Source organism: Leucoraja erinacea, unplaced genomic scaffold (genome assembly GCF_028641065.1).
Source record: "Leucoraja erinacea ecotype New England unplaced genomic scaffold, Leri_hhj_1 Leri_1122S, whole genome shotgun sequence".
Classification (NCBI taxonomy): domain Eukaryota; kingdom Metazoa; phylum Chordata; class Chondrichthyes; order Rajiformes; family Rajidae; genus Leucoraja; species Leucoraja erinaceus.
Genome location: NW_026575366.1, coordinates 26773 through 51945, shown reverse-complemented (window position 1 = coordinate 51945; position 25173 = coordinate 26773). Strand labels below are relative to the sequence as shown.

Below are 25173 nucleotides of genomic sequence, written 5' to 3'. Positions count from 1 at the left end.
GCCATTTCAGGCAGAATGTGAAGGAAAACTTGCCATGCTAGGACCAGAGGCCTTAACCTCAGAATAAAAGGACGTTCCTTTAGGAAGGAGATGAGGAGGAATTTCTTTAATCAGAATGTGGTGAATCTGTGGAATTTACTGCCACAATAGGCTGTGGATCTTTTTAAGGAAGATGTAGATAGATTATTGATTAGTATGGGTGTCAGAGGTTATGGAGAAAAGGCAGGGAAATGGGGTTAAGAGGGTGAGATAGATCAGCCATGATTGAATGGCGGAGTAGACTTGATGAGCCGAAAGGCCTAATTCAGCTCCTATCACTTATGAACCATGACTCCCTGTGCCCTCTCTACCCCTTCTCCCACACCAGCACCAGCTCTCTCTCCCCGCACCCACCTTGGTATTGCAACCAACTGCCCGCAGCGCCGGCTCCGTCCGCTCCTCATGCTTCTGCTGGATGGCGGCGATGTCAGCCTGGAAGCAAACACAAGCAGCGTTACAGTCTCACCAGGGGCACGCACCCACCCCACCTCTGTCCAACGCAGAGCGAGAGCCTTTGTAGACATAGAAAACCAAATGTGTGCAGATTCGTAGGTTAATTGGCCTTTGTAAATTGCCTCTTCCATGTCGGCAAGTGGAGAATCTGGGGGGGGGAGGGGATTGAAGACAATATGGAAAGAATAAAGTTCAGTTTAGTTTATTGTCACCTGTACAGTGAAAAGCTTTTGTGGCATGCTATCCAGTCAGCAGAAAGGCAATACATGATTACAATCGGGGCATTTACAGTGTATAGATACATGATAAGGGAATAACGTTCAGTGTAAGGTAAAGATAGTAAAATCCGATTAAAGATAGTCCGAGGGTCACCAATGAGGTAGATCGTTGTTCAGGACTGCTCTCTAGTTGTGGTAAACTTATTCAGTTGCCAGATAATAAATGGATTAGATTAGTGCAAATGGGTGATCGATGGTCAGCGTGGACTCAGTGGGTCAAAGGGCCTGTTTCCATGCCATCTCTCTCAATGACCACCAGGCAGGTTAAGCAACAGGTTAACTAACAGCTGGATTTCCTCGTGTCAATCAAGGCTCTGCTCACCCCCCTACGGACAGACTCTACACATCACTGCCAGGCAGGGGTGGAGGAAGAGGCCAAGCTGCCAGCATTTGACACTCACCTGCACCCTCTCCAGCGACTCGAAGGGCAGCATGTTCCGAAGCTCATCCAGTCTCTGCAGGGTTACCTTGCCCAGCAGCTTGATGATGTGGGCTGGTGTCAGTGGGGGAGGGAGGCGTATGGTTTCAGACGGCCCACCGCCCCAGTCCAGCCAAGCCCGGAGGTCAGCGGTCAGCAGCTCCAGCTCCTTCTCCATTCTCTGCACACGCACCTGCAGGCCAGCCTAGGAACAGAGCAAGACAGTCAGCTTGGGCAATATGGTGGCGCAGTGGTAGCAGGGTGGAAATGTCAAAGACCAGAGGGTATAGCTTTACGATGAGAGGGATCAAGTATAAAGGTGATAGATTTTTATACCAGGTGGATGCCTGGAACAGGCTCTGCCAGGATAGGCGGTGGAGGCAGATACGATAGAGGCATTTTGATAGTCGTATGGATATGCACGGAATGGCGGGATATGGATTGTGTGCAGGCAAGCAAGATTAGTCATCTTTGCATCATGTTCCACATTGACATTGTGGGCTGAAAGGCTATTCCCCTGATGCTCCTTCCTCCCACCCACATTTCCAGCACTCCTCTGCCTTTCATCTCTGCTCACCCATTCCCCCACTGGCCATGGGAAAACTTTGATCAACATTTCTCCAGTGACAGCCCGGGTTGAAGTCGTTCCAGCAACAACACTTACGGGCGGCAGGAAGGTCAAATCCCACGGTGGGCGTGTGTGTGTGTGTGCGTGCGTGCGTGTGTGCGACACCTCTCAGGTGTGAAATTAAACACTGCCTTGTCCCTGGGTTGGCAGCTCTGGGCAACACCTCCCAACCACAGCCACAAAGCTGCAAGTCTCACTGCTCTTTCTGCTTGGGGATTGTGTGCAGTTTAGTTTAGTTTAGAGATACAGCAAGGAAACAGGCCCTTTGGACCACCGGGTCCACACCGACCAGCGATCCCCATGCACTAACACTGTCCCCGACACACTAGGGACAATTCATACCAAGCCAATTAACCAACAAACCTGTATGTCTTTGGAATGTGGGAGGAAACCGAAGATCTCGGAGAAAACGTACAAACTTTGTACAGACAGCACCCGTAATCAGCATTGAACCCGGGCCTCTGGTGCTGCAAGCGCTGTAAGGCAGTAGCTCTACCACTATGCCACCGTGCCGTCCTTGATTCCACATTTACTGACCGGAGCAGACATCTATACCATGTGCGGTAACCGTCAAAAGACAAAGATTACCCCGAGAATGCTTTGGATCTAAATAAGTATGAGTTGGCTCATGGATTATTCTCACGAGGGAGGTGAGCTGGCCACACAGAAGCGGGCACCTAACGAAGGGTGTGCAAACCACACTCATGGGCGTGGAGCACAAAGCTGCACAGCACGGCTAGTGTCGAGAAACCAGCTAGCAAGCTGTCAGAATGCATAGGAAGGAACTACAGATGCTGGTTTAAACCGAAGATAGACACAAAAACTGGAGTAACTCAGCGAGTCATGTAGCATCTCCGGAGAGAAAGAATAGGTGACGTTTCGGGTTGAGACTTTCCAGAAATGTCACCTATTCCTTTTCTCCAGTGAATCGGCCTGACCTGCTGAGTTACTCCAGCATTTAATGTCTAGCAAGTCTGTGCAGTTGTGCACAGTGGTCGGTTCAGTGGTGTTGGGAACCTGGACGATTGCAGTATGGGTCCTTGCTGCTGATCTGGAAGCACAGGGCTCAGGTCTGCAGAATCATACAACACGGAGACAGGCCCTTCAGCCCAACATTGAAGCCGACCAAGTTACCTCGCAGTGCCAGAGATCTGGGTTTGACCCAGACCTTGGGTGCTCTCTTGTGTACATTCTCCCTATGACCGTGGGAGTTTCCTCCGGTTGCTCCGGTTGCCTCCCACATCCGAGGGGCGACACGGTGGTTCTTGCTGTCTTCCAGCGCCAGAGACCTGGGTTCGATCCTGACTACGGGTGCTGTCTGTACAGTGTTTGTACCTTCTCCCCATGATCTGCATGGGTTTACTCCAAGATCTTTGGTTTCCTGCCACACTCCAAAGACGTACAGGTTTGTTGGTTAATTGGCTTGGTCTAAATGTAACATTGACCCTGGTGTGTGTCGAGTAGTGTTAATGTGAGAGCATCGCTGGTCAGTGCGGACTCGGTGAGCCAAAGTGCCGGCTTCCATGCTCTATCTCTAAACTAAACTGAACCGGCAGCTTTGTACCTCATTCAGAAATCAGTTAGGGCAGGCTGGAGTGGGATTCAGAAGGTGAATTCAAGGAGGTGCACTGCCCCTGCTGTCATTCTTGGGTACTCTCTCTCTCTCCGGGGTTTAAATCGCTGTCAAAACATGGGGTGGGGGTGGGACACAATTCCTTGGTAGCTACGTGCATGCGCGCGTACACACAAACACACACACATACAACACACCCCCCCCCCCCCCCCACACACACACACACACACACACACGCGAGGCTTCGGGCGTGGGCCATGTGGACGGTAACATTGCGAGCTAACCTGGTTGGTGACCAACTCCGAAGTCCAGCAACAGCAGCTTCGTCCACCCCGAATCGTGGAGCTTGAATCGGCCCGTTTGCAGGGACTTTCATTGCCCGGCGTGGTATAAAATCGGCCGGCGAGGGCTTCAACATCGGGAGCCTCGATCGCCTTGATGCAGCAGATTGATTTTAATCCGCGCCGGGCTATGAAAGGCCCCACAAATCGGCCAATTCAGCCCTGAGAAAACGTCTGATACCCGCTTGAATGTTTCAAAAGCTACAATGTGATAAATAACACTTAAACAAATAAAACTGAAGCAAATAAAGGGTGACAGAAGAATCGACCTTGGAGGGGGATAGAGAGAGAGAGAGAAGAAAAACGAAATAACGTGAGTGACCTGAATGAAGGACTTACCTGCAAGGAGCCAGGAAACCCGTTCAAACCGTTTAAATCTTTCCCATCCACCAATACATCCAATTAGTTCAAATGGTAACTGTACCCGCATCAGACAACTTTAAGAAATTCTCCGTGAATACCTTCAGTAATACTTGAAGGTCAAAACACAATTGGTGACACATCGTGTTAATACGATGTTATTAGAGACAATTAACAAGCGCTTAACAGTGACATCCCCACTGTCTCGCGGAAAGCAGAGATTTTATTAGATTTTTTTCACCGAATTTCAAAATCCAAATTACAAAACATCGGGGGGGATTGCCCCCCACCTCTCAAAACATGAAGAGTTTCAGTGAATGCCAAAATCCACCAGGTACTCACTGGTTTCTGACACTCTGAAAAGACAATTGGACAGAAATATTGACAAAGGGTTTAGAGGACTGTGGGGCCACATGAGCCCAGTTTGCCAACTTGCTTGGCAAGGCCATAAGTGATAGGAGAAGAATTAAGCCATTCGGCCCATCTACATTCAATCATGGCTGATCTATCTCTCCCTCCTAACCCCATTCTCCTGCCTTCTCCCCATAACCCCAGACACCCGGACTGCTCACGGGCAGCCATGACCTGCGGTCAGGGGCTCACCTGAGTGCTTTCAGGGGCTCACCTGAGTTCTCTCCAGCGCGCCCAGCTTCTCAGGACGAGACCAGATACCTCTGGATGACATCAAGAGGCCAACACCTGCAGAGGCAGAAAGGTTGCACTGAAGCAAGTAACATTGAAGGTTTGCAGTCGCCTCAGTCCGTTCACTGCGCTCAGTCTGCCTGGACCTACCTGATCTCCCGGTTGACAAACACTTTAATTCCCTTTCGCATTCCCACACTTAACCTTTATGTCCTCAGAGTGAGGCCAAACGCAAATTGGAGGAACATCTCATATGTTGCTTGGGCAACCTAAATCCCAATGGTATGAATATTAATTTCTATAAGTTGATGTAAACCTTGCATTCCATCTCTCTCCATCCCTCCCCCACCCAAGTTATACCAGCTTCAAAGTCAACTTGATGAGTCTCATTGTCTGTAGTCTTTCTCACCCAACAAACAGCTAACAACAGCCTGTTTCTTTTATCATTGTTACTTTTTTGCATATCTTTCTTTCATTTGTTCTACATCTCTCTCCATCACTGTCTCTATCTCTCATTTCCCTTTCCCCTGACTCTCAGTCTGAAGAAGAGTCTCGACCCAAAACGTCATCTATTTCTTTTCTCCAGAGTTGCTGTCTGACCCGCTGAGTTACTCCAGCATTTTGTGTCTATCTACGGTGTAAACCAGCATCTGCAGTTCCTTCCCACACATTAACCTTTGCTTTTTACCACAAATCAAATTTTGGTTCCAATGGACCACTCACTTTTTAACCAACCTGCCAAATGGGGCCTTACCAAAAACCTCACTGAAAACCATAGTCTCCATGAAACATGCTGGCCTTATCAATTCTTTGTCACCAACTTAAACAATGTAACCATCAGTCAGACAGAGCCTTCCTGCAAGAACTCCATCCTGACGACCTCTCCTTAACTCAACTTTTAGACAATAGACAATAGGTGCAGGAGTAGCCCATTCGAGCTAGCACCGCCATTCAATATGATTATGGCTGATCATCCACAATTAGTACCCTATTCCTGCCTTCTCACTATATCCACTGACTCCGCTGTCTTTAAGAGCTCTATCTAACTCTCTTGAAAGCATCCAGATAATTGGCATCCACTAGCAAGAATGTCCTTCCTCAAATTTGGAGACCAAAACTGCACACAATACTCCAGGTATGGTCTAACTAGGGCCCCATGCAGAAGGAACTCTTTGCTCCTATACCCAACTCCTCTTGTTATGAAGGCCAACATGCCATTAGCTTTCTTCACTGCCTGCTGTACCTGCATGCTTACTCTCAGTTCTATAAAACATTCACCTCTAAATTAATTTTATACCATTTAGAATCTATTCCAATAATTTGTCCTCCACAGGTTAAGCAAACTGGCCTGTAATTATTTGGGCTCTCCCATGCTCCCTTTTTAAACAACCATATGTTAGTAATCTAATCCTCCAGTATTACTCCTGCAGTGAGGAAGATTCAAAATATCACGGTCTGAGCATCTATAATTTCTTCCCTGGCTCCCTTCAACATCCTGGGATACATTTCATCCGAGCCTGGTGAGTTACCCATTGACTAAAATGACCGACCCTTGATGCCTCCCCTTATTCTCTGCACATCCCACACAATATTTCACATTTGTTTACTGTAACAATATTATCCCCCTCGTATGAATAGCTACAACTAATCACGATTCACCTCCGGGGAATTGAAATCCAATAACATTGTCCTTGCACATTTACACTTGCTGGAACTTTGCTTATGAACTTGTTCTCTCTCACACCCTATTTGGGGTCAACAGTGCACTCACAAGTCAGCAATTGCCCATTTTCATCTTACATTCGACATTGACGACTTTTTAACATATCATCCCTTCTGAAGATAGTCGCAAATGCTGAAATAAGCTCAGCGGGACAGGCAGCATCTCTAGAGAGAAGGAATGGGTGACGTTTCGGGTCAAGACCCTTCTTCGATTTAAACCAGCAGCTGCAGTTCCTTCCTACACATATCATCTCTTTCACAGTTTACAACGTTTCATTAACTAGTAATGTCATCCCTCAGTCTCCCTTCTCCATAATGAGCAGCTCAGAACAAAATCAGAGTGAAAGAAAGTCATCCTCCAACATAGAACAGCACAGGAACAGGACCTTCGGCCTAATGTCTGTGTCGAACATGATGCCAAGTTAAACTACTCTCCACCTGCATGTGATCCATTTCCCACCATTCCCTGCATATCCATGTGCCTATCTAAAATCTAAAACATTCTTAAACATCAACTATCGTATCTGCTTCCACCATTACCCCGGGAAGCACGTTCCAGACACCCACTACTCTTAAAAAACAACTTTGGGGCCATATCTCCTTTAAACGTCGCCACTCTCACCTGAAAGCTATGCCCTCTAGCCTTTGACATTTTCCCCTCGATGGAATCCTTGCTTCAAGTGGAGCCACACTCCTCCATTGGATTTTCCAGCCTTTCTTTCCTCTTCCTCCCAAACACTCACTAACTTCAAGCTCTCGTTCCCTGTTCTGCCCATCTTCCCCCCAAATCTTGGCTCAAATTTCCTTCTATACCAAACCATATCAACCCGTCCAAACGTCATTAACAAACCCATCGAGGAGATTGGTCCCAGCCTCGAGGTGCCACCTGCCCTCAGAACCAGTGCCCGTGCCCGAGTAATATACAGCCCTGCCTCCTACACCATCACTCCCCTACTCATCCCCCACACTCCCTTCCCACACCTACAATCACTGTACCAGCTACTGGGAGCAATCTGGAGATTAGCATCTTTGCACGCGTTAGAACAGCGAGATTATCAAATACAAGCACCCTGATAATAGAATGGAAAGACAGAGATGTAACGCTGAGGCTTTATAAGACCACATTTGAAGTATTGTGAGCGGTTTTGGGCTCCACATCTGAAGGATATGCTGGTGTTGGAGAGAGTCCAGAGGAGGTTTACGAGAATGATCCCAGGAATGAGTGGGTTGACGTGTGATGAGCATTTGTAGGCACTGGGCCTGTACAATATAACACAACCTCAATTCAGCTGCTTGGACCTCACTCTCTAATTCCAATAAGAACCTTGGGCTCCGGATACTCAGTTTTTATAAACTATAAACTGGCCAGCTGTTGTTCAGCCCAGCACATACAGCCCCCTCCCCACCCCAATCCCTCCCTCCACCTTTAATCCTTTACTCTCAACTTGACTGTTTCTCCTCATGTTTTGCCTCAACTGCTCGAACCCTCAGTGAAGATTTTCTCTTCATATTATCCTGCAGACATCAATGATCGATGAAGTGAGATGTGAAATGGAGCAGGTCCTTACCCAGTAATGCCTGCAACACCAGCAGCATCCATTTCTTCACGTGAGGGACACACCTGGAGGGGAAACACACACATCAGCCAGATATTAAACCTAACCCCGTCTCAAGCAAGATGGACACAAAAAGCTGCCGTAACTCAGTGGGTCGGGCAGCATCTCTGGAGTCTGAAGAAGGGCGTTGTGTTGAAATGTCACCCATTCCTTCTCTCCAGGTGCGCCGCCCCACCCGCTGAGTTACTCTAGCTTTTTGTATCTATCATTGGTTTAAAACACCATCTCCAGTTCCTTCCACACACACGTTACAAGCAAATTGAATGCTCCCATCAAACAGACAGAATCAGGTCAATGATTATGGTCAAGAGATGGACAGACCCCTCCATGGACCCACGTTGCTGACAGACCTTCACTCCACACACCCAAAGCTCAGAGCCATGGTGACACTGATCCAAAGATTAGTCAACCTAGGGTACAGGATCAGAGGGTGTATCTGGGGTAGAGTGTGGGCAAGCTATCTTGTAGTCCATGGCTCAGAGAGTCGAATGGCCTCCTTCTGCACCTATTTTTCTATGTTTTTTCTATGTTTCTAGTGGGTTTATCTGGGGTAGTACAAGTAGGTTGGCCTGTGGTGCGTTTACCTGGGGTACAATAAATGGGTTATCATTTTTTAAATTTAGTTTAAAGGCACAGCACAGAAACAAGCCCTTCGGCCCATTGAATCCGCACTGACCAACGATTCCTGCCCACTGACACTACCTTATACAGACTAGAGTCATAGAGTGATACAGTTTGGAAACAGGCCCTTCGGCCCAACTTGCCCACACCGACCAACAATGTCCCAGCTACACTAGTCCCACTTGCCTGCGCTTAGTCCATATTCCTCCAAACCTGTCGTATTTATGTACCTATCTAACTGTTGGGGTAGTCTCAACCTTAACTACCTCCTCTGGCAACTTGTTCCATACACCCACCACCTTTTGTGTGAAAACGTTACCCTTCGGATTACTATTAAATCTTTTCCCTTTCACCTTGAACATATGTCCTCTGGTCCTCGATTCCCCTACTCTGGGCAAGAAACTGTGCGTCTACCCGATCTATTCCTCTCATGATTTTGTATATGAGACACGACCTCCCATGCACAAAACCATGCTGACTATCCCAAATCAACCCTTGCCCATTCAAATGTCTGAATAGCCTATCCCTCAGAATACTCTCTAGTAACTTTCCAGCTACAGATGTTATGCACACCGGCCAAGAGTTCCCAGCATTTTTCCTGCAGCCCTTCTTGAAAAGAGGCACAATATTTGCCACTCTCCAGTCTTCCAGTACCCCTCCAGTATTTAAGGACGACTCGTCAATTTCAACCAGGGTTCCCGCAATTTCCCCTCTAGTTTCCTGCAATGTCCTTGGATATATCTGATCAGGTCCCGGTGATTTGTCTACCTTCAAACACGACAGTACCTTCAGTACTTCCTCGACGGTAACACTGACTGCCCGCAAGACATTTCCATTGACGGCTCCAAGTTCCTCCGTCCTACAGTCCTAGTGGAGCTGGTCCTTACCCTCAACAACTTTTCCTTTGACTCCTCCCATTTCTTCCATTTCTTCCAAATCCAAGGCGTAGTTATGGGCACGCCCATGAGCCCCAGATATGCCTCCCTCTTTGTAGGGTGCGTCAAACATTTCTTGTTCAAGGCGTACCGTGGTCACATCCCCAAACACTACCTCCGCTACATTGACGAGTGCATTGGTGCTACCTCCTTCACCCATACACAACTCACTGACTTCATCCATTTCACCACTAACTTCCATCCGGCACTCAATTTCACCTGGACCATTTCCGACATCTCCCTACCGATTCTAGACCTCACTATCTCCATCGCAGGTAACAGACTACTGGCCAACATCTACTACAAACCCACTGACTCCCATGGCTATCTGGACTACACTCCTTCCCACCCTGCTTCCTGTAAGGACTCTATCCCCTACTCCCAATTCCTCTGACTACGCCGCATCTGCACCCGGGATGAGGTGTTCCAAACAAAGGCATCTGAGACGTTCTCATTCTTTAGGGAATGGCGGTTCCCCTCTTTGACTGTAGATGAGGCTCTCACCAGGGTCTCCTCTATATCCCGTAGCTCCGCTCTCAATCCCCATCCCCCCCTCTTGTAACAAGGGCAGAGTCCACCTTGTCCTCACCTTCCCCACTACCAGCCGTCACATACAACAGATAATTCTTCGACATTTTCGCCACCTCCAACGGGATCCCACAACTGGCCACATCTTCTCATCTCCTCCCCTTTCTGCTTGCCGCAGAGACCGCTCCCTCCATAACTCCCTGGTCAATTTGTCCCTTCCCACCCAAACAACCCCGTCCCCTGGTACTTTCCCTTGAAACCGCAGGAAATGCTACACTTGTCGCTTTACCTCCGCCTTGACTCCATCCAAGGACCTAAGCAGTCTTTCCAGGTGAGGCCGAGGTTCACCTGCACCTCCTCCAACCTCATCTATTGCATCCACTGCTCTAGGTGTCACCTTCTCTACATCGGTGAGACCAAGCTCAGGCTTGGCGATCGCTTCGCCCAACACCTCCGCACAGTTCGCATTAACAAATCTGATCTCCCGGTGGCTCAGCACTTCTACTTCCCCTCCCATTCCAAATGCAACCTTTCTGTCCTGGGCCTCCTCCATGGCCAGAGTGAGTCCCATAGCAAATTGGAGGAGCAGCACCTCATATTTCATTTGGGTAGTTTCCACCCCAGCGGTATGACCATTGACTTCTCCAATTTCAGGTAGTCCTAGCTTTCTCTCTCCTTCCCCTCCCCTTTCCAGCTCTCCGCCCACCGCCCCCTGTATCCCCCCCCCCCCCCCGCCTCTCCTCCCCCCCCCCCCCCCCCCCCCCCCCCCCCCCCCCCCCCCCCCCTTCCCCCCCCCCCCCCCCCCCCCGCCTCCCACCCCCTCTTCCTCTTTCCCCCCCCCCCCCCCCACATCAGTCTGAAGAAAGGTCTCGACCCGATAGGTCACCTATTCCTTCGCTCCATAGATGCTGCCTCACCCGCTGAGTTTCTCCAGCAATTTTGTCTACCTTCCGTCCTACTATCTTTCTCCTCGGTAAATACAGAGGAGAAATATTCATTGAGGACCTTGCCCATCTCCTGTAGTTCCACACAGATGTGACTGCTTTAATTCCTGAGAGGTCCCACTCTCTCTCTCTGGTTACTCTTTGCCCCCTTACGGATTTATAAATTCTTTTGGGATTGTTGCTACCCACCACAGCTATCTCCTGGCCCCTTTTTGCCCTTCTGATCACCTTTTTCAGTTTACTCCTTAGTTCCTCAAACTCCTCCGGGGATGCACTTGATCCCACCAGCTGCCTATACCTGTCCTATGCATCCTTCTTGTTTTTGACCAACGCCTCAATTTCCCTCGTCAGCCAAGCTTCCTTACGTTTGCTTGCTTTGCTCGTCACTCTATTCGGGGACATACATATCCTGAGCTTTCGTCAGCACACTTAAAACATTCCACTTTTCCCCTCAAATAACATGCTCCAGTCAACTTGAGCAAGATTTTCTCTCATGCCCTCAAAGTTGGCCTTAACCCAGTTGTGCATTTTTTAACACGTGACCCCCTCTCCCATCCCCATACATAAACTATCTTAAACCTAATCGAACTGTGGTCACTGGACCCAAAAGGCTCCTCCACACACACTACATTAACTTGCCTTTCCCAATTTCCTAATGCTAGATCCAGTGTTGCCCTCTCACATGTGGGGGTCTCCACATACTGCTTAAGAAAACTCTCCTGAACACTTTCGAGGAATTGCACCCCATTTAAATCCTTCACGCTATGATTTTCCCAGTCTATATTGTGAAAGTTAAAATCCACTTCTACAACAACCTATTTGACCTGCAGCTGTCTGCAATCTCCCGGTACATTTGTTCTTCTAATTCCCGTTGATTATTTGGGGGTCTGTAGTACCCCCCCAACAAGGTGATCATCCCTTTCTTGTTCCTCAATTCCACCCATATAGCCTCACTAGACGATCCGTCTGTAATGTCACCTCTGAACACTGCCGTGACATCCTCATCAACCAACAATGCAACCCCCCCTCCTCTTTTTCCCTCACCCCTGTCTTTCCTGAAGCTCCCGTAGCCCAAAACATTGAGCTGCCAGTCCTGCCCCTCCCTTAACCAGGTTTCATTCATGGCTACCAACGTCCCCCGTACCTAGGTTTCATTATCTTACCCCTAAGCTCATCTGCCTCCCCGTCAGGCCCCTTTCGTCATTTCATCATCCCCTCCCCCCCGTCCTCTACCCTCTCTCACCTGCCTAACCTTCATCCCCCCGTCACCCCCCCTACCTACCCCCTTTATCTGTCCCAGTCCCCTATTTTGCCCCCCCCCCTCCTTCCTCCCTCGTTCTCTCTGTTCAGCCAATCTGCATTCTGTCCTCTTTTCTCTCCCCATCTGTACCCACCTGTCCCGAACCCCCACACCGCCCGTAGTCAGGATGGAATCTGGGTCTCTGCCGCTGTAAGCGTTGTAAGGCATTGTTGGGTACAGTGAGAATGGGCTGTTCTACGGCGAGTTTACCTGTAGCAGTGAGTGTGGGCTGTTCTGTGGTGAGTTTATCAGGGGTTCAGTGTGACTGGGTGTCCTGTGGGAGGGTGTGTTCAGTACAGAGGTGGGGAGGAGATGGAGGAGGCAGCAGGGATGGGTGACTCTGCTTCAGTTGACCAGGTGGAGGAAGGGAGTCTGTGGATCCCCTGATCACGTACCTGAAAGGAGTAAAGACATCGATCAAGGAGATAGCCGTTGTTAACTGGTACCAGGCTGTGCCCAACCACCAGTACACCAGGGGCAAAGCTTTTTCTGAAAGAGACAGCAACACAACATTAGACAACGTTGGTCCCCGATGTTTCCCATCAGTGGAAACGGAGAGAGCTCAGACTCTCCCACACGGAACCCACTGATACTGTGGAACCACGTCAGGCTGAGAGACCTTCTCCCCTGCAGGGACCACCACAGAAAGTCCACCGTAGGTGGCAGGAGAACCCAGGGGACCTATAGGGCACCCGAGAAAAAATAGGTCGCAGGGATGTCAAGGGGACAACAGCACTGATGGGGGTACTCCAGAGGATATAAGATTGTTAAGGGCTTGGACACGCTAGAGGCAGGAAACATGTTCCCGATGTTGGAGGAGTCCAGAACCAGGGGCCACAGTTTAAGAATAAGGAGTAAGCCATTTAGAACGGATACGAGGAAGCACATTTTTCTCACAGAGAGTGGTGAGTCTGTGGAATTCTCTGCCTCAGAGGGCGGTGGAGGCAGGTTCTCTGGATGCTTTCAAGAGAGAGCAAGAGAGAGTTAGATTGGGCTCTTAAAAAATAGCAGTCAGGGGATATGGGGAGAAGGCAGGAACGGGGTACTGATTGGGGATGATCAGCCATGATCACATTGAATGGCGGTGCTGGCTCAAAGGGCCAAATGGACGCTCCTGCACCTAATGTCTATTGTCTGTTATCCCACAACCAACATGGGCAAAGATAGACACAAAAAGCTGGAGTAACTCAGCGGGACAGACAGCATCTCTGGAGAAAAGGAATAGGTGACGTTTCGGGTCGAGACCCTTCTTCAGACTGATGTCAGGGGAAAGGGAACCAAGCGATATAGACGGTGATGTAGAGAGATATGGAACAAATGAACGAATAGTATGCAAAAATGTAACGATGATCAAGGAAACAGTCCGTTGTTGGTTGGCTGTGGGCTCGGTGTTAACGAATTATACAGACAATGAAACTCACCCGGACGACAGTGAAACTAGTACAAGACTAAGGAGGGGGTGGGACGGAGAGGGAGGGAAGTTAGAGAAATGTATATTTATTGAACATGGGCGTCTGCTCATCACCACAATGCTGTGTGCGAGCTTGGCCACGGTCCACCATGTTACACTACATTTCAAAAGCATCCTCAGTGCCACACAGCTGGGGAAATCTAAAGGAGATCCTAGTCTTCCATCGCCCCAGTGACCCTGGAGCACAAACCAGGCCTCCCTTAGGTGTTACAACACGACTTCAGTCAGGATCGAGTAACCGAGCATTGACAGTCAGTCGTTTCTTGACTCTATGGTCCTCTCAGCAACTCACCACTCATCTCAGTGAGTGACCCAGTCAGGCTGAGGGAACACACTAGAGTACCAAGCTGGTAGGTGGCTTCCTCCCGCACTGACTGTGGTCCTAGGCTGCACGAACAACAGAGCACTGGGGACCAGGCCTTGTGCAAACCCTGGGAGTTTAAGGAAGGAGCAGCGGGCTCTACCTCACCACTGGGTCCAGTATCAGCAGGGCACTGGTTGACTGGAGCAGAGTTTTGGGGCCATGGAGCACAGAAGAGGGAAGATTAGTAATGCAGGTACCTGGAGACAGCAGCGAGATCCAGCCCCACAGCTTGGCAAGGGGAGAGAATGATTTAGAGTAGGCCAAACCTGGGGGTGGGAAAGAAGAGCAAGATGTCAACAAAGCAAACTTCTCTCTCAAGGTTTACAATGTTCAAAGGGCCACGTGGCCCAATGTTTCAGATTCAAATTCAAAGATTCAAAAACTTTATTGTCATTGTGCAGTGTACAAGTACAGAGACAACAAAATGCAGTTAGCATCTCACCCAGAAGTGGGGACACAGAATAATGGAACAGTAAATATATATATGTATATACAGTAGCAGTAGTGTAATTTCCAGGGAGGGAGATCAGTCACTGGGGGAAGGAGTGACCGGGGGGGGGGGGTGACTGGAAATCACCACGGACCCTCACCTGCCCCAGTAACGGACCCTCACACCCCTCCAGCTCCATTTATCCTCCCCACCGTCAGCCCGCTTACAAGTCCCTCACCCCGTTCCCAGTAACAGCACATGTACCCACCCCATGTCCCGACACCCGCGCCTTGTTATAGCCCACTCAATCTCACCCTTCCCCAGCAATGGGATGTTCACCCCCACCCCGAACATCCTCCACCCACCCCCCAACCACCCCCACCCCCACCCCCCCCCCCCCCCCACCCCCACCCCCCCCCCCCCCCCCCCCCCCCCCCTCCACCCCCCCCCCCCCCCCCCCCCCCCACCCCCCCCCCCCCCACCCCCCCCCCCCCCCCCCCCCCCCCACCCCCCCCCCCACCCCCCCACCCCCCCCCCTCCCCCACCCCACACCCCCCACACACCCTCCCCCACTCACCCTCCCATGTCCATGTCCATCTTAGCAACATCCCCAATTCAAACAGTGCCCACACCCAACATCTACCACCCACCCACCTTGTCCCCATCCTGGTTACATCCTCCACTCACCAACCCACCTTGTCCATGCCCTAGTAACTGCCCCCATCCATCTGCTCCACCCTAGTAACATCTCCCACCCACCCTGTCCACACCTAGTAACATCTCCCACCCACCCTGACCCACCTAGTAACATCTTCCTCTCACCCACCCACCCTAGTAACACCTCCCACCCACTCATCCACCCACCGCAGTAAGTGCCCGCTCAGCTGCCCCACTACCCAACTTCATTCAATATTAAATCCCTAAAGTCTCTGTTCCAGCCCCAGCCAATGTGTCCTCTCTCCCGATAGTGCAACGTGCCGTGCGTTAGCTGTTCAGGATGAGGGACGTGGGATGTGAGATGGTGAACGTTCCACTTACCCTGCAGCTCATCCTGGGAGGAGTAGCCAGATGTCGATGACAAGTAGGTGTGGGAAGAAGTGGAAGGTGCTGTCAGTATCCCCATCCTGCCGGATGCTCTGTTTACTTTGTAGTTGTCGCTGTCCTCAAAGCTGGACGGCCCTCCGACTGCTGGATGCGAGATACAGGTTAACAAGGCAAGTCATCACAGGAAAATATAACAGCGCCTCATATTTCACTTGGACACGTTACAACTCAACAATATGATGTTGATCTCTCTAACTTCAAGTAACCCTTGTTTTCCCTCTCTCTCTCCATCCCTCCACCATCCTAGTTCTCCGGCCAGTTTAACTGTCCTCCTGATTACATTTGATCTTTGGATGCTTCGTTGTCACCTTCCCCTAGCTAACAATGATCTATTCTACATTTTCTTAGAGCTCCGTCCCCTTTGATCTCTTGTTTTCGCACCTTACCCTTCCAAATCTCCCTCTAAGTCCGAAGAAGGATCTCAACCGAAACGTCACACATTCTTTCTCTCCAGAAATGTGTTTGACGTCACCGGGCCTGTACTCGCTGGAGTTTAGAAGAATGAAGGGACACCTCATTGAAACTTACCGAAAAGTGAAAGGTTTGGATGGAGTGGATGTGGAGAGGATGTTTCCACTTGTGAAAGAGTCGAGGTCTAGAGTTCATAGCCTCAAAATTAGACAACGCTCCTTTAGGAAGGAGATAAGGTGGAATGCGTTTAGTCAGAGGGTGGTGAATCTGTGGCATTCTTTGCCACAGAAGGCCTTGGAGGCCAAGTCAGTGGATATTCATGTCATGAGTGATAGGAGGAAAATCAGGCCAATCAAGTCTACTCCGACATTCCATCATGACTGAACGATCTCTCCCTCGTAATCCTATTCTCCTGTGTTCTCCCCATAACCTCTGTACTAATCAAGAATCTATCAATCTCTGCATTAAAAATATCCAATGACTTGGTCTCCACGGCTTTCAGCGGCAATGAATTCCACTGATTCACCACCCACTGACTAAATAAATGCGCCGGTGCCCTGCTTCCTACCCCCGCGCAGCCCTCCCCAGACACGTACCGACGGCCTCCTGCCAGCCGCTGCTGCTGCCGAGGCGCTGAGAGTGCTGAGAGCGCTTGGAGGCGTTGCTGATGTTGCTGATGTAGCTACTCAGACTGTTGACTGAACTGTTGGACGGCGAACCTTTAACGCCAGGCACAGGTCCCAGCCCCTTGCTGTTTGACCTTTTCTTGTGCAACCTGAAACGATAAAGGGCAACGATTTAGAGCGGAGACAGACCAGGACTGCCAAAGAGAAGCAGCAACTTCTGTGAAATTGGCACAGCAATCCAAAACACACTCTGGGTAATGATTATAAGCATAGAAAATAGATGCAGGAGTAGGCCATTTGGCCCATCAAGCCAGACTCTTTCAATATGATCATGGCTGATCATTCAGTACCCCCGTTCCTTTCACCCCATATCCCTTGATTCCGCTAGCCCTAAGAGCTCCATCTAACTCTCTTTTCAATGGATCGGCCTCCACTACTTTCTGTGGTAGAGAATTCCACAAATTCACAACTCTTGTGACATTAGTGACATCTCACATTAGTGAGTTGTGACGTTATTGCTATTGAGTGTGTGACCTACTACGATCTACTACTAAACCTACAAAAAAGAAAAATATTCACCAGTTTTATTCCCGGGATGGTGGGACTGACATATGATGAAAGAATGGGTCGACTGGACTTGTATTCACTGCTTTATATAAGGATGAGAGGATATATATTGAAACATAATTTTTTTAGAGGACTGGACAAGGCTGTCACAAAAAAAAAATTCCCGATGTTGGAGGAGTCCAGAACCTGGGGCCACAGTTTACGAATAAGGGGTAGGTCATTTAGGATTGAGATGAGGAAAAACCTTTCTAGCCAAAGAGTTGTGATTGTATGGAATTCTCTGCCACAGAAGGCACTGGAGGCCACTTCACTGGATGTTTTCAAGAGAGAGTTAGATTTAGCTTAGTGCTAAGGGAATCAAGCGATATGGGGGGAAAAGCCGGAACGGGGCACTGATTTTGGATGATCAGTCATGATCATATTGAATGGCTGTGCTGGCTTGAAGGGCCGAATGGCCTACTCCTGCACTGATTTTCTATGTTTCAGACTGAGATTCGGAAGGTCTCACCCTGAAACGTCACCCATTGTTTCTATCAGAGATGCTGCCTGTCCCACTGAGTTCCTCCAGCATTTTGTGTCTACCTGCGGTGTAAACCAGCATCCGCAGTTACTCCCTACACTTTAAATCAGACTAGTTGGGTCAGGGTAGAGGTTACCGGCACTGTGGTTGAGCAGTGCTCAGTTTCCAGATGCCAGGGTGTGAGAAGAATTTAAACATCGATTACACAGGAGGCCATTCAGCCCATCTGTGCCAGTCAAGCAAAAACAACCCTGTCCGACCGCCTGCCACCCTGCAGGTCACACACCGCAATACACAGCCAAGCATGTTGAAGTTTCGCAGCAGCATCCCCTGCGTCCATTGTGACCACATCACTAAATATTTATTCATCGTACACATATCCACTCACAGACAACCTTTGTGTCGGCACTGCGGCGCAGCGGTAGAGTTGCTGCGTCACAGCACCAGAGACCTGGGTTCAATCCTGACTACGGGTGCTGTCTCTATGGAGTTTGTACCTTCTCCCTGTGTCTGCATGGGTTTTCTCCGGGTGCTCCAGTTTCCTCACACACTCCAAAGATGTACAGGTTTGTAGGATAATTGGCTACTGATAATTATAAATTGTCCCTAGTGTGTGTAGGATAATGCTAGCTTGTATGTAGAAGATCTCCTTCGACTATGTTGAAGACTAGCTTCGACTAGCTACGACTAACTTCAGGAAAGTTGGACACCAAATAGTGGAGCGTGAAGACGATCTCCTTCGATCTCCCTTTGACTATGATGAAGACTATCTACAACTACGTTCGACTATCCTCGATTACCTATGACTAGCATGCTGACCTACTACGATCTACTACTAAACCTACAAAAAAGAAAAGAATCGCTGTTTTGCCATGGCGACCTTTTTTTACTCACGGGCATTTTTTAACATATTGAAAAAGCCGCTGCGACCTAGCTGAGGCCTCGAGTGCGCGGAGGCCACTCTCGAGCATGAAGGAGAGTTACGAAGACCTCCTACGACCACATGACGACCATGCTGCGTGTATGAGTCGAGGGCAAACTCGCCAGAACTCACGAATTAGGTCACCCAAGTGGGACAGGCCTTTTAAGGGCTTGTCCCACTTATGCGATAATTTTGGCGACTGCCGGCACCCGTCAGTCACAGCAGGTCGCTGAAAATTTTCAATGTTGAAATTCCAGCGGCAACCAGAAAAAGCGATGACTTTTCGGGCGACTACTCACGACCATACAGGAGTCACGTGTCCACATGTCGTGGCATCTCCACTTCCCATTCCCACACTGACCTTTCTGTCCTCTGCCTCCTCCATTGACATAGTGAGGCCACACACATATTGGAGGAAGAGCACCTCACATTTCACTTGCCCCCCAGTGGTATGAACATCGATTCCTCCAATTTCAAGTAACTCCTGCATTAACTCTCTCCCCCACACTGGGCATACTACTAGTTCCACTGTTCGCATCCTTGTATCCCTGTCGTTATCACCTCTTCCCCAGCCAACAATGGGCCATTGTGGGCTCCACCCTTCCTTGGTCATCAATTGCCGGCCCCAGTTTGTTCTGGTTTTTTCCTACCTCTCATTCCGTCCCCCTTACTTTCAGTCTGAAGACAGGTTCCATCCTTATTCCCCAGAGATGCTGCCTGACCCGCTGAGTTACTCCAGCACTTTGTATCTCAGTATCGACCAGCATCTGCAGTTTCTTTCAACCCAATCAGGGTCTTACTCTGTCCGACAGTTATTAGGGAGTTAGCATTCGCTTCCAGTTGATCTTTGTCCTTTTATATCGCTAAGCTGAACAAAATGTTGACACAACCACTGAACACCTTTCCCTCCTGACAATCCTGCTACCTTCCTAAATCCATTCCCCAAACTAAAATCAAAAATGTTCTGCTTAAGACGTATTCCAAGGATCAACCTGGGTGATGATCCAGTCTGAGACAACGGTGTCAAGGCGATGGAGAAATATGGAACAGAATAAAAAGAAGGGATCAGGGCACAATGCACGCCCACCATTAGCATGAACCGCCGAGAGCAGGCATCTTAAAACTGACAAAAAGTGCCTGGGCCCCAATAACAAACAGAAGTTGTGACTTGTCCTTGATTATGGTGGTGGCCTTGCCCAGACAACGCTACACCCCACGCTGCCTTGGCAAGGCCACCAGCACATTCAAGCACCTGTCACCATGGCCACTCCTCCTTCTCCCCTTACCCATTGGGCAAAAGGTGTAGAAGTGTGGAAACGCACACCTCCAGATTCAGGAACAGTTTCTTCCCAGTTGTCATCAGGCAACTGAACCATCTTACTCATATCCAGAGAGCAGTCCTGAACGACTATCCGCCTCATTGGAGACCATCGGACTATCTTTGATAGGAATCTACTGGCTTTATCTGGCACTGAACGCTATTTACCTTATCATGTACAATGTGAATGGCTCGATTGTATTCACATATAGTCTTTCCGCAGACTGGTTAGCTCACAACAAAAGTTTTTACTGGACCTCGCAACACGTAACCAACAAACTAAACTAAAAGATGGCAGCAGAAATCTCACAGGTAGGTGTATGAAGGAACTGCAGATTCAAGTTCATACCGGATAGACACAAAAAGCAGCAGTAACTCAGCGGGGCAGGCAGCATCTCTGGAGAGAATGAACAGGTGATGTTTCGGGTCGAGACACAACTTCAGACTGAGAGTCAGGGGAAAGGGAAATGAGAGATAGAGACGGTGATGTAGTGAAATATGGAACAAATGAATGAAAGTTTTGCAAAAACGTAACCATGATAAAGGAAACAGGCCATTGTTTGCCGTTTGCTAAGTGAGAATGAGAAGCTGGTGCGACTTGGGTAGGGGAGGGATGGAGAGAATCGCTTGTCAGAGCTGGGAAAGGGGGGGGGGGGAAGAAGTTTGTTTCACAGGGGGAAGAAATATCATGACTTTCTCTCCCACTTCCCCACCTCATGGAACTACAGATGCTGGTTTATAAAAAATGTCACAAAGTGCTGGAGTAACTAAATGGGTCAGGCAGCCCCTGTTCACGTTCCCTCCAACATCCCTCATGAGCCCATCAACCGAATGGCTTCATCAACAACTTATTGGCACGGCAACCCTGTCCTTGGCCTATGGAAGATATACACATCCTATCATCCTCCACCTGAGATTCCAAGCAGGAAAGAAGAGGCTGTTGGAACTTTCCTTGGGGTTTTGTCCAGAACATTTTCCTGCAGGGAAATGTTCAGTTGGGGGAGGGGGGAATGCAGGGGATTGGGAGTTGGCAGTGCTGGGGGGGGAGGAGAGGGAAGGGGGGGGGGGGGGGGGAGTTGGAGTTGTGATACACAGCTCCCTGAGTGAGGTACTAGGTTGGAGGCTGCATCTTTACTGTTAGAAAGGAGCATAGCTTCGAGAGGAAAGAACGAGATGGGGAGGGGGGGGGAACGAGACAAGAGAGAGTTAGAGAGACGTACCTGACAGGAGTCTCCTTGTAAGAGGGAGCGCCGGATTTGGCGGAGCCACTGCTGCTGCTGGAGGTGTCGTCGTTGTGCTGGTAATAGCCGTTGTTGGCCAGACGGGGACTGCGGCGGGACATCCTCACCGTAGCACCACAACCCCGAGCCTCAGCCCGAGCACTGCGAGTCTTCCGCACTAACTGTGAGCAAAGAGAAAGACAGTGTGAGGGGCAATCCTGCACTGGCACTCTGCCCGCTGGCCCAGAGAGGGAGGGGTACACATTGCTGTCATCCTACACACTCTCCCTGGTATTGGGGATAGTGTGCTGACATAGATAGTAAATTGATTGGCAGATAGGAAACAAAGAGTAGGCTTAACGGGTCCCTTTCAGATTGCAGGCAGTGACTAGTGGGATACCACAAGGCTCGGTGCTGGGACTGCAACTATTTACAATATATATTAATGATTTTGATGAGGGGACTATACAAGTAACATTAGCAAATTTGCAGATGACACAAGGTTAGGTGGCAGTGTGAACTATGAGGATGCAATGAGAATGGGGTGCTGATTCGAAGGGCCGAATGGCCTACTCCTGCACATATAACCATATAATATAATGGGACATGATGAGATGAAGGGACTATTTAGGGGTAACATGAGGGCAAATTTACTCAGATGACTGTGTGGAATGAGCTTCCAGTGAAGGTGGTGGAGGCAGTGTAAATTGGATAGTTATATGGATGGAAGGGAATGGAGGGTTATGGCTGAGCGCAGGGCGACTAGGGGATTATGTGTTCGGGTCAGAAGGTCGAGATGGCCTGTTTCCGTGCTGATGTATGTTAGATGCAGTGCGACTTGGACATGTTGGGTCAGTGGGCGGATGTATGGCAGATGCAGTTTAATGTGGATAAATGCAAGGTTATCCACTTTGGTAGCAAAAACAGGAAGGCAGATTATTATCAGAATGGTGTCAAGTTGTGAAAATGGAAATACAACAGGATCTGGGGGTCACGACCATAAAGGCGTCATATGTCATGGTCTGGAGCCATGGGAGGGAGAGGCTGAGGCTGCGGCCTAGTCATTGCCCCAGGTCCCGCTCCTCTCCCTCCCCAAGGGCCCGGAGTAGCGGCCCCCGGACCCACACCAACTCGAACCCCAGCCCAGGGCCCAGTCGATGTCTGTGTCCGCTCCCCAGCGCCCAAACCCCGGGCCCAGCTACAGCCCTGGGGCTCAGCCCACACCAGGCATCTTCACCTTCCCTCTTCTTTCCCCTCTTCTCCTCCCTCAATCACCTCTCCCTCCCTCAGTCCCTTCCTCCCTCCATAACCCCTCTCCCTACCTGCACCCCCACTCCTCACCTACCTCCACCCTATCCCACTCCACCCCATGATTTTTTAATGTAAATGAGATTCGGATTCCCTGTGTGACGATATTGTGAATGAAAACGGAAGAATTTGAATAAAACAGATTTTGTTTTTAATTTTATGTAAATGAGATTCTGGATTCCATCGTGGTGTCATTGACAGGCAGGGCAAGTGGAAGTGTGCTTTAAAAGTAGTTTTTGTAAAGTTTCAAATGTCAATAAATTGTAAATAATAACATCAATCTAAACAAAACTTGGCTAACGGACTCCCTCGGACAACGGTGGACCAAAAATTGTAGCGCTATCATGTACCATTTTGGCGGAGTTTTGGAATCACGCACGCATGCATACAAACAAGCAAAATGATAGTTTGAGTAATATTATAGTAGATAGATAATAATACTTTTGGCAAATTCAGTCATTCTCCCTTTAACATGACATTTTATCACAGGTAGTTAACAGTTTCCCTATCATTAACCACGAGTCACCAGCTACCACCCCTGTATCAGAGATAACGAGGTTTGCAGCAAGACGCCGACCAGAGCACAGGATTGATATGGTGTGAAAACCTCTACAGCTTCAGGGCCACGACACTGCAAATTCATCAATTCATCATGGTCACGGAGGGCCGAGATACCGGCACCACTTAACACACAGATACAAAGAGAAGATAGACAGAGGCTAAAGCCCGGGATTAACACAGGACCTTCAATAGAGCTTGAAGGTTCCATACTGTTTTTTCCCAAAACAGCAGCCGTTGGCCTCTCCCTGAACTGGACACGCAGTCTATGATCCACCAAACCCAGCGGTGGATCATATTGACAATAATAAACGTTAACTAGTGATCCAAAGTTAAAGTGCCAGAGAAGAAGCAGCAAATCCTCACAGTGATAATACACCTTAATCCTTTAAATACTGACTATTATTCGCGTCTTGTACAATACCTCTTTAAAGTGTGCGGTTAGTTAATTGGGGGGTGAAGCGCCACTGGGCTCCGACAGCGCTGCCGTGGGTCAGTGTTTAGACAATAGACAACAGGAGCAGGACTAGGCCATTTGGCCCTTCGAGCCAGAAACCGCCATTCAATGTGATCATGGCTGATCATCCCCAATCAGTACCCCGTTCCTGCCTTCTCCCCATATCCTGACTGTGTGGAATGAGCTTCCAGTGGAAATGGTGGAGGCAGGTTCGATTTTATCATTTAAAAATAAATTGGATCCATATTTGGACGGGAAAGAAACGGAGGGTTATGGTCTGAGTGCAGGTAGCTAGGAATGCATCTAGCTCTCTCTTGAAAGCATCCAGAGAAAATGCCTCCACCGCCCTCTGATAAAGGGAGGCAGTCAAGGGGGTGAGGCTGGGTCACCCCCGTCCGCAGGGCCCCCGGCACCGGGAAGAGCGGTCACCTGTGCGGGGCCAGGGACCGACATGACAGACACACAGACTCACCGAGTGATGGTCCCTGCGGGGTCCGAGCGGCAGAAGCTTCCGCACGGCTCCAGGAACAAGGAGTGGGAGCGTGGCCACTTCAACCACTCCCCTTCTGGTCGCCGCACCTTGAGTATAGTATAATATAGTAGATGTTCGTAGATGATGGTAGATAATCGTAGATGATGGTAGATGAGGGTAGGGTAGGGTGGGGTAGGGTAGAGTATGGCTGAGCTGAGCAGAGCTGAGCTAAGCAGAGCAGACACCAGACACGACCTCCTCCAACGCCGTCTGTCTGTGTCTGTTTCTACGTCCCGTCCCCGACGACGCTGCCCATTGGCTGCCTCGTTCAAAATGCTACATTCTAGAGTGTTACTTTGTGTCGCGGTTCCACCCCCCAACATTCCAAAATTATAGCACATGGTATTGGGGGTAGGGTACAGACATGGATAGAAACTTGGTTGGCAGACAGGAAAAAGAGTAGGGAATAACGGGTCCCTTTCAGAATGGCAAACGGTGACAAGTGGGGTATCGCAAGGCTGGGTGCTGGGACCGCAGCTATTTACAATATACATTAATGATTTAGATGAAGAGATTAAAAGTAACATTAGCAAATTTGCAGATGACACAAAGCTGGGCGGCAATGTGAACTGCGAGGAGGATGCTATGAGGATAGCATCCTGCAAAGAGTAGGAGTAAATGGGTCCTTTTCACAATGGCAGGCAGTGACTAGTGCGGTACCGCAAGGCTCACTGCTGGGACCCCAGCTATTTACAATATATATTAATGATTTGGACGAGGGAATTGAATGCAACATCTCCAAGTTTGCGGATGCCACGAAGCTGGGGGGGCAGTGTTAGCTGTGAGGAGGATGCTAGGAGGCTGCAAGGTGACTTGGATAGGCTGGGTGAGTGGGGAAGTGCATGGCAGATGCAGTATAATGTGGATAAATGTGAGGTTATCCACTTTGGTGGCAAAAACAGGAAAGTAGACTATTATTTGAATGGTGGCCGATTAGGAAAAGGGGAGATGCAACGAGACCTGGGTG

At 49.3% G+C, this 25173-nt stretch overlaps 1 protein-coding gene across 1 annotated transcript; it reads right to left on the bottom strand.

The window, feature by feature from the left end:
• Nucleotides 1-6: 6 nt before the first annotated feature.
• On the bottom strand, nucleotides 7-25173 carry LOC129715329 (SUN domain-containing protein 2-like). The gene is made up of 10 exons (XM_055665201.1): nucleotides 24147-25173; nucleotides 21352-21533; nucleotides 16775-16953; nucleotides 15702-15851; nucleotides 14431-14499; nucleotides 12794-12887; nucleotides 8023-8075; nucleotides 4705-4789; nucleotides 1172-1394; nucleotides 7-471 (listed from the first exon to the last, which is right to left on the bottom strand). Exons 2-10 carry the CDS (start codon nucleotides 21471-21473, stop codon nucleotides 319-321), a joined length of 1128 nt encoding a protein of 375 aa, XP_055521176.1. The 5' UTR covers nucleotides 21474-21533; nucleotides 24147-25173; the 3' UTR covers nucleotides 7-318.

Coding starts and splice junctions, on each gene's coding strand:
- LOC129715329 (XM_055665201.1), bottom strand. CDS start 21,473: ATGTCCCGCCGCAGTCCCCGTCTGGCCAACAACGGCTATTACCAGCAC. Junction 14,500..15,701: donor CTCCCAGGATGAGCTGCAGG/GTAAGTGGAACG, acceptor TCCCACCCCCAG/GTTTGGCCTACTCTAAATCA. Junction 4,790..8,022: donor GGTGTTGCAGGCATTACTGG/GTAAGGACCTGC, acceptor CTGCCTCTGCAG/GTGTTGGCCTCTTGATGTCA.